Raw genomic sequence first — 10,465 nt, forward strand, 5'->3', positions numbered from 1 at the left:
CTGACACAAGTCTTGCAGAGAGCAGAGGGAAATCTGAAATCATGAGGCCCAGGAAATATCATGATATATCTCTGATATTGAATCAAGCATTTGTTTGTCTTCAAAATAGACTGCGTAGGGTTTAGTTGAAGTAATAACAGTTAAACTAACTCTAAAGGGGATTAATAGAAGAGTCAAAGGAAAAATTACAACAAACATAAGCTTACTACATTCAGGCCATGCTTGTTTGTTCACATAGTTTAATCCAAGTCAGTAAGAGATAATATCTTGTTTGAACAACTTTTCCTGCAAATGAGGAATAATTAATCTATCATCAAAAAAATAGTAAGGGTGTTCTATTTTAGGAAGAACATAGATAAGGGCAGTTTTAAACTAAACTCAAATGTTTGGTGGGTTGGCTTAACATTTCTATAAACTGTTAATAAAAACAGTGAACAAACAAAGAACTGCTACATCTACACTACTGCACCATAGTTCAGTTAAATTACAAAAAGCTTATTTTTCAGAGTAGGCTGACATTTAAAAAAAAAAAACACATAGCTAAAATTACTTGCATACTGTGGGAATCATTAGCGTCCTTATTACTTAAAGAAATGATGAAGGCCCTTAAAGATCTAGCACCTTTTAACTATCTTACAGTAACACGGAGATGTATAATATGCTCTTGAATCTCTGTAAATTATGAGGGACAAAAAATGACTAAAGTATAAATTAATTAATGAATTAATAATAAATAAATGTTGGGGGAAATGCAAACAATAATGTATAAATAAATAAATAAATGCATCAATAAATATCTAAATGCTGAAAACAATACATCAATGAATAAATAATAAATACACTTTGTTAATGAAAAAGGCTATTTATATATTTTTACATGTATTTATTCATTTATTAGCGTATTTCTACAGTTATATATGTATCAATGCATACACTTCCACATTAATTGAGTTATTAATTTATTTCTGTATTTTTACATTTACACATCTATTTATTTATGTGTCCAGGTCGTAAGAGGAAAAGTATATATGTAAATTTGCTTCTGTCTGTTTTTCAAAATTTACCAATCCTACTTCAGTAATGTTAGGACGGCCCACTTAATTTACATATTTACTTTTCCTTGTACAACATGGACACAGAAACACATAAATAAATATATGAATATATTTATTTATATATGTATTGATGCTTTAATTTAATTATGTATTTATTTACACATTATTGTATGCATTTCTCCCAACATTTATTTATTTATATTTTAGTCATTTTTTGTCCCTCATACATTAGCGTCCTTATTAGTTAAAGAAATGATGAAGGCCCTTAAAGATTTAGCACCTTTAACTATCTTACAGTAACACAGAGATGTATAATATGCTCTTGAATCTCTGTAAATAAGACAGAAAAAACGGGTCGAAATTATGAGTCAACAGACAATACAATTTAATGAGAACTAATCTATCAGCTACAATATCGATCTGTTAACGTTATGTGAAGGTAACAGCATCTATTGGTCTCATATTGGTCTGGTTTGTGTTAACAACTGAATGAAAACATCGATTAACCGGGTTTGCTGTTGAGTAATACTCACCAATCTACAACATGAAGCTAACTCATTTTCTGTACTATTTAACATCAAAAACGTCAGCTTACAGGTCATGAAACAAGTTGTCAAACTTAAAACTCACCTCTTTTATTCAATGAGGTCTGCCAAATAAAGTACAGTTGTAAGTTAACCAGGTAAGTTAACCAGGTGAATCCATAAACAGCCGCGGTGCTACTAACGTCCCTCCAACCGCCAAAACTTTTCAGATTGTCCGTCTATGCTAATCCTCTCTCCGTGTTTGTTCTGATGTTCACTGCTGTGACAGATGATCCGTCTTTTTTCTGACGAAGATGTTTTATCCAAGCGACAAATTACAAAAAAAAAAAACACCACATGAAACCGAAAGTTAGTAAAGGTTAGTTATTATCAGCTAGCGTTAACTAGCACGACACCACGCAGCGTGCAGAAACTTGACTGCTTTTTTTCGCCTTTTTTTCTCTCCCGCACCGGAAGTGGCTTTCGCGTTGCCCTGACGATCAAGTAAAGGCAGAAACGACGAACGATCTTTTCTGATTACTTTTCTAATTTTATGTTACTTTGAAACGATAGAAATTCGTTGTTTTAATTTTTAATCAAAATATAACAAAAATGAAATTAACTTTAGGCTAGGCAAGTTTGAAAATGCTTTACATAAAGACATCAAAAGCATCATGACAAAGGGCTGAAAAACACATTAAAATGATTAAATAACCTTAAATATCAAAGAGAAGACAAAATAAAAGCAGCTAAAATATAAAAGAGATAATATTAACAGTTACAGTGCAGAGTTATAGGTCAATATCTTATTAAAATAAATGTATTAAATTAATTTACTGAAAGGCAGCTGTAAACAGGTGATTTAAAACTGAGCATTTCAGCAGACCTGCATTTTTCTGAGTTTGTTCCAGATATGTGGAGCAAAGAACCTGAGCACTGTTTCTCTATGCAAGCAGACCTGTCCCAGACCACCTGGATGGTTCATTGTTATTCGGTAGGTAACTAATGTATTTTAGCCCTAAATTCTGGGACAGCCAGTGTAAAGACCTCAGAACTGGAGTGATGTGATCCACTTTCTTGGTCTTGCTGAGGACTCTAGCAGCAGCGTTCTGGATCAGCTGCAGTTGTCTGACTGATGTTTTAGGGAGACGAGTCAAGACACTGTTACAGCAATCGAGTCGACTGAAGATAAAAGCATGCTGAACAAGTCTGTCCGGGTCCTGCTGGGACATAAGTCCTCTAATTCTTGATATGTTCTTCAGCACATCAGCTCTTAGAGGATTAAAGGACTCTTGTTCATGAAAGTTAATACAAATAATATAATGCACATATTTCAAAGCTTAAACTTACAGAAAAACAGTTTATGTTAAGACCTCTCTAAGAGGCTCTTCAAACCAGAACATGTTGGTCTTTTGTTCATGTAAAAAAAAAAAGGGTGTCTTTCTCTCTGTCATACGCATAGACCTACACCTCAATTGCTGTAGCATACATTTCTCTTTTTTTCATGAACAGATTTTTACTTTATCCAGGACATTAAGAGTGTCTTTAACTGACAGCTTTTAAAAAGAATGTAAGAGAGAACTTACACTTAAGAAAGGATGATAGAGAAAAGTGTTGCGTCAAGAGTTATTTCCCCAGCAACTTCCTCTTTACACCGAGGAAGACTGCAACAACAACAAACAATACTGGCCACTGTGTGTACATAGATATAGGAGAACAGCCACCACACGTTTTCAAAACCGTCAGTTAGCTTTAATTTGTGGCAAGAGCAGCATCATGATTTATGTTACCACAGAGAAGTGTTGTTAAACTGTGATTTGTGAATGGAGGGGCTGTTGATCAAACAATACACAAGCTGTCATTTATCAGATCTACATACAAACGGAAGCAGAGCTTGGCCTGATCATTTCATCATGGGCTTGAAACCTTTCATTCACACTATTTTGCAGGCAGCTCCTATAGCTTCAAGATTCTGCATGTAATATTTTACATTACACACCCCATGGCTTAGTATTTGAATAATATTGAAAATATTGGGGCACCAGTAGGTTAATGGTTGGTAAAGTGATTGATCAGTCCCCGTGACATCAGCATGGAGGAAGTTATGTCAAACAAGTTTAATGACAAACATCCTGCAAAGAAAATAGAGTATCAATCTTTTTCTTTTCTAAATCTATTTTTTTAATCAGCTTCACATTTTTAGGCTCAACCTTATCTTATTTTATTTATCTATCTTTAATGTCTGACTGGTCTTTACTATAGTATTCTGTTTTTCTGTATGAGAAATTGGCATTACTTTCAAAATAAAATGAAGCAATACTTGCTCTGTCATCAATACACCAGCATGTTATTTCCAAATAACCTACTTATTTGGTTTGTGGAGCTGTTTAACTGTTATAATGTTAAGAAAGAAACAGTATTATAGTAAATTTTGTTATTTGGCGCAGCAACAGAATAAACTGAGCTGATCAACCCCAGCTCTCCTTTTTTTGTTGGACATTCTTTATTTTTGAAGCAATGCATCTATTGTATTTTGGTTGTATGGGACAGCAGATGTAAATGAACTCCAAGCTAACTCTGGCTCTATACATCACATGGCATCATTTAGGTTTAATTGTACATGGTCCCTTTACAAATAAAACAAATCTATAAACTAATACAATATACAATGCTATCGTTATCTGAAACCTTCACTTAGTTTGTATTTATTGATAGAAAGGTGATGTAACAGTCTCATAGGCTAAATTTGACATAATAGTTATCAAGGACGCTTTGACTCTACAGGAAAGATTTTCATAACTGACTGGGATTCTTTGAGTGTCCAAACTGGGACCTTTATAATCTAAATCAACGTTTATTCATCCATAAATGATAGCCTACATGCATCTCAAATAAATGACTTTTAAGTATATGAAAACATAGATTGAAACTTGTAGGTGTTTCTACAAATATTACATGTGTACTAAGCCCAAAAATGTCTTCATAGAACTTTAGTCACAATATATAACTTGTAGGTGGCTAAAGGTGGCTTTAGCATCGTTTTTTATTTAATTTGAATGTTGAAAATCCCAGGTGGAAAGGTGAAGTGCTGTAATAACTGTTGTTGCCCTGCGGGGGGCAGCACTGTTCTTTATTTCCGTGCAGTCGTTCAGCCCTGAACCGGAAGTTCGTCACTAGCTGGCGACTGCTGCCATTTTGAGGTGGAGAGTGAAGAGTTTCGGAACTGCGTGCTTGTTTTTCAGCTGCTTAATTGACCCTTAAAAAGATTTTACCATGGCTATGCAAGCAGCGAAACGCGCAAATGTGAGTATAAACTTGGTGGTTAGTATATTATTTTATAGGAATAGCCCAGAGTGAAGGCTTGGTGATGGCTAGAAGCTGTCTTTACCGAGTCCTAGCTAACAGTTAGCATGCTAACACACTGAAAACAATCACACTGCTGACGTTAAACTCTAAACATTATTAAACATTATTAAACATTATTAAACATTATAGCTTTAACTTTACACATTATAGCTCTCAAGCTGTTCATTATAAATCTAAACTCACATGTTCAGATGACGGTAAGAGTGTAGGGAGACTATATGCGGTGTGAAATGTAGTTTTAGAGGTATTTTAATTATTATTATTAATAATGATAATAATAATAAGAATTTACACTAATGTTGATACCTTGATAATCATAAAGGTGTTCAATTATACGTAAACAAATAACTTTGTTTGACTCCTCTTTGGAGAAAGTAGGGACATTGTATACATTTGGGTGATAAACTCTCAGAGTTTAATAAAAAATTGAAACTTTTGCTTTGGTTGAAACATTTTGACTGTTAAGAAAGATTCATTTTGTCAAAGTAAATACATCTTTAAAAAAAGAGAGACAACATGAGCTCTTCTGATATCACTGAAACTACAGGTGCTCATGGAAGACAATACTTCAAAATATATTATATTTATTACTTATTTCGGAGTGTGTAAATGTTTCACTGCACAGTATTTTATCACCATCACAAAATTGTTCTTTTAGTGTGTATTGTATTGTGGTGTTGTGTTTTTGTTTAACATGATCTTCTCCTCCTTCTTCTTCACCTTCTGGACTGTATTTGTCTCTTTTTCTCATGTCTGTGCTTTCTTTTTGGGTTTGTCTTATATTTCTTTTTTGCTGCTGCCATTTTGGCCAGGCCGTGCTCGAAAAAGAGGTCATTTGATCTCAAGTAATTCTGCCTGGTAAAATAAAGGTTAAATAAAATAAAAGTGAAGGAAAACTTAACGCCAAAAAAGACCCAATTATTTGGATAATTACTTTCTTTGTCTCAGTTTGTCACTACACCCTGAAGAAGGCTCAAGACAATAAGCTTTGGTGTAATTTAAATGTTCTAGCCCTATACACCAAAGGCCTTCAAGCCGTCCTCAGTGCCTGGACCTCGATCATTTACACCAGTGTTTTTTAGTTTTAAAACTTTTCCTCTTTGTTGTTTCACTAGCAAGCTGAAGATGTTTAAAAAGTGATTTTGTTGCTGTGTGCTGCAGATACGGTTACCTCCTGAGGTGAACAGAATCCTCTACATCAGGAATCTTCCTTACAAGATCACAGCTGAGGAGATGTACGATATCTTTGGGAAATATGGACCGATACGGCAAATCAGAACGTAAGTAATTACTCTCTGGACTTCAGCCAAATGGGCAAAAGAAAGTGCTTATCACAAATTGTTAGGTTGTCGTTGTTTATAGAGATGAGTGAAGAGATAAAGTTTGAAACTGCACACAGTTAAAGATGAGCAGGAATAGGATAACTGAATTCAAAAACAGACATATAAAACATTCAATAGTAATCTAGCAATGCATCCCACCTCGCGACAAACGCATTAGCACATGACCAAGATAAATTTGACAATAAGCGACTTTATTCTTAATTCATAAATCAGGTCATGCCGTCTTCAATGGCGAGTTGGTTCACAAACGCACTGTGACACTTTCCCCCGAACTTCATTCAACTTGCATCGCACCAGCGCAGCCTCGTCATAAAGCCTCAATTCAGGGTGCAATGTCACTTCAAAACACAGAGCAGCAAGCGTCCATCGAGCATGAGCTGCAAATTAAGCTTGATGCTTGTTTATGACGGCAGACTCAGGATTACCTGTGCACACCCACCCAGGGCCGCTCTGCCGCTCCCATGACTTACAAAATGTTTAATTATGAACTTCTGTTTTTAAAACACTTGTTTGACACTGCAGTTATTTCTCTTATTTATTTTCTGTGTGCTTTGGTCTCTCTTGCTTCTCAGAGGGAACACACCTGAAAGCAGAGGAACAGCGTACGTGGTTTATGAAGACATCTTTGATGCCAAGAACGCCTGTGACCATCTGTCAGGCTTCAACGTCTGCAACCGTTACCTGGTGGTCCTCTACTACAATGCAAACAGGGTATGTATTTTGAATACTGTGTCGGTATGCTTCTTCAGGTTGGAGGACAGTCGTGTCTGTAAACTCTGCAGATGATCAAAGAGAGAGAAAGAGGACCGCTGTCACGTCTCTTCTGAAATGCAAAGATGGCTGACGTCTTATGTTAAATGTTAAACTCTTCACTCTCTTAGTTTTGTTACGTCATTAAAAAAAGCCCTCTCACTTGAGGCTCACCTGCTGTGATAACAGAATTGAGATTGAATTTATCTTATTTATTATACAAGTTGTGTTGTTAATGAAACAAACTCCTGATGGTAATTGTCAAAGGAGCAGATGCACAGAGAGAAACTGAGGTAGGCGATGATGGAAGCGAGGACTGGATCTCAGTTTTTAGAGTTTTAAAAAAGTCAGGGTTATTTAACAGTTTGTAATCTCAGTCTGCAGGAAACAAGAATAGATCATAATTATAAATGTAGCAGAAAAATCACAAACTGGTGCATTAAAATGTTTCAGGATGCAGGAAAATAAATATTTGGTTGAATTGAATGGCATTTATTTTGCTATAATGGTAGAAAAAACCATATGGTGGAGTCTCCTTCTGCTGGATGGACTAGAACCTATTTTTGTATATTATAAATTAGTCTCACCTTTTGTATGTTTGAGAAAAATGCCTATTACATGCTGAAGAAGAACATCCGTGTGGAAATTAGAATAACATTTTGGGTTCTCCTCCTTTTTATTGAATTATTTTGCTATCTATTTAAGCATATTTAAATACACTTAACTTTCACAGACAGTATTTGTTCATTTAAACTTTAATCACTTTTTTCTTTTACATCCGTAACGAGTGGGCCCTTACCCTAACCTTTTGAGTGGGGTCGGGGGTATTTTGTCCTTTGCTGGTTATATTCCTGAGGAATAAATGAAGAAAATAAAGCAACATTATAGGTCTTTAGATTAAATAAATATGAGAAAGTAATATGACGGATAAATCAATTTGTCTCTGTGTTATCATCTCTTTCCAGGCTTTCCAGAAGATGGACACAAAGAAGAAAGAGGAACAGCTGAAGCTTCTAAAAGAGAAATACGGCATCAACACAGACCCTCCAAAGTAACCGTTCAGCACATCCACCTTCACCGCCGCTTGTTTGTTTTTACCTTTACAATCCTTACAAGCTACTTACTGTTTGCTGGTCAGGATTTGCTGGTTTGCAGGTCGAAAATATTCTTCTTCTTTTATATTTGATAATTTTGTTAATGTCCATCTTGGAAACCTCTGAATGTGGGATAGACCATCTGTAAGAAAGTGATCTTCTAGACAGGGAGGAATTGTCTTACAGACGGGAAAAGCATGAAACACGACTCCAGGAATCAGACGTTGATCGGTCATTGTGTTAATCCTTGTAAGATGTTAAATCTGCTTGAGAAAATAGTTTTTCCACTTTTTTTTTGTCAGTCCTTTTCATACTTTTACAAACCTTTAATTTAAAGCTAGCCAGAGTGTGGTATGAAATCAAGTTTGAGTACTGACTATGTAAAGTATTCTGTCAAATAAATGTTCCTTTTCTAAAATCTCCAGTCTGCTCACTTTTTACACTCCGTTGATATAACATAGTGGAAGTGCTGTCCTCTGTGTGAACCCTTTAGATTAAATAGACTTGTGTATTTTCCACATTTGCACAGGGGTTAGGGGTTTCCCAGTCTCTAGTTTGCCTGAAGCCTCTAACAGCTGGTGGGGATGCAGTCTCAGAGGTCTAACTTTGCAGTTGGCTGTATATGTTTGATGAAAACAGCTTCCAACTGAAAACCTGAGTATTCAATGCTAATTTACCAAAGAATTATGGGTAAACATTTCAGCCTTCCCCTTCCTACAAAGACTGAAAAGTATTTCTAAAAAGGGAGTTACTGTATTTCCACTAGTTACTGTTGCTGCTTGTTTAAATCCACCTAGGAAACAATAATCCCTGAAGGAAAAACTGTTTTTAGAGGCTTTTCACCAATAAAAGCAAATATCTCTCAACAGTGACATCTGGTGGTAGGTAAGCAACATTACATAGAATATTATATGCCAGTAAACAATATATCTTCAAAACTTAATTTCACTGGCTTTTAGTATTTTCAGATGCTTTATGATCCCATGTTGGGTGGGAAAGTACATTTAGTTCAAGATCAATTATCAGCTCTGTGTAGTTTACTGCAGTTCTTTGCAGACCGAGTGTAGTGGGGGAAGAAGACCTCAAGTCTTCACTTGTGTGAACTCCACAGTAATCCTGCCCTCCACGAGCTATCTAGAAGTACAGAGCAAGAGTTTCAACACAACGGACAGATTTTGAGATTAGACATTAGGCTTTTACTTGAGTTGTATTTAATGAATCTGCACTGTTTTAAGATGAGCTGAAGTATAAAATACATTCATCACTTTACCGTGATGGACAAACCATCATATGAATGATCTTAAAGTAACATTTGATACAACGTTTCTTTGTGTATTATGTAAACGTATATTAATACTTTGTCATTTTTAAGTGGACTTAAATTTGCTTTCTAGCAAACTCTGAGATGTTCCTATCCTGTTCCTTAGTACCAAGGTTCATTGATGCACTTCATCCACATTGAATAAAATGATATAGAAATGTGACTCCTGGATAGGATACATAGATGAAACACTGGAAATGGGTTGGTTTGGAAATCTAAAAATATGGATCATACCACCATAAAAAACACAGGCTGAAACAGCGTGAATTAAATTGAACCAACATTTTTATATAATTGGATTTCCTGTAGTGTCACTTCACACACTTTAAAGGAGCAATATGTAACTTTGACACCTAATGTTTAAAATTGGTACTTCAGTCCAAATTCAAAACATTGGAGATATCTGTCTCCCCCCGCCCCCTCCTCCTAAGAGTCCTGTGCACACAGGTTGTCATGTGGAGGACACTGAAGCTTCAGTGTTTAGCCAGCTCTACATCAGTCTTGAAACCTTTCTGCGTTCTAACCTCTCTCCATTTTTCGAAAGCATCTCTAATATTTATCCTAATTTTTGCTCGTGTAGTTTATTCGAAAAAATGCAGATTATTTTTAGGTCAAGTATAATCACTTCTATCTGAACCAGTTCTCTGGCTCGCTTCCATTGTTGCAACACCTGTTGGTTTGCCGTTTGCCCTTTGTTTGCATCAAAACAAATACAGACCATTAACCACCTGAATCTTAACTTAGAAAGACATACTGTCTGCTGCATTGTTGTCAGAGAAGCCAGCACTTCAACATATCATGATTCCCTAATGTCTGATGATATAGTAAGGTAATGTTATGATCTTACATATTGGAACATTAATTCAGACAAAACTAACACAATCAGAACATGATGAGAGGGGTGTATGATCTGATCTGATGAGAATGTGAGTGTGTGCAGTTTAAGAACCTCTGGTCCAGATGTGGATCTGTGACACTGATTTAGATTGAATAAGTTAATGAGCAGACGAGA

General features: G+C 35.6%; 1 protein-coding gene across 1 annotated transcript; it reads left to right on the forward strand.

Moving 5' to 3' along the window:
• The first annotated feature begins 4,722 nt into the window (after nt 1-4,722).
• sf3b6 (splicing factor 3b, subunit 6) lies at nt 4,723-8,550 on the forward strand. Its single transcript, XM_020631522.3, has 4 exons — nt 4,723-4,882; nt 6,107-6,225; nt 6,861-6,999; nt 8,004-8,550. The coding sequence occupies exons 1-4, from the start codon at nt 4,853-4,855 to the stop codon at nt 8,091-8,093; spliced, it is 378 nt and encodes a 125-aa protein (XP_020487178.1). The 5' UTR covers nt 4,723-4,852; the 3' UTR covers nt 8,094-8,550.
• Nucleotides 8,551-10,465: the final 1,915 nt, after the last annotated feature.

The sequence above is a fragment of the Labrus bergylta genome, chromosome 15 (genome assembly GCF_963930695.1).
Source record: "Labrus bergylta chromosome 15, fLabBer1.1, whole genome shotgun sequence".
NCBI classification, from domain to species: domain Eukaryota; kingdom Metazoa; phylum Chordata; class Actinopteri; order Labriformes; family Labridae; genus Labrus; species Labrus bergylta.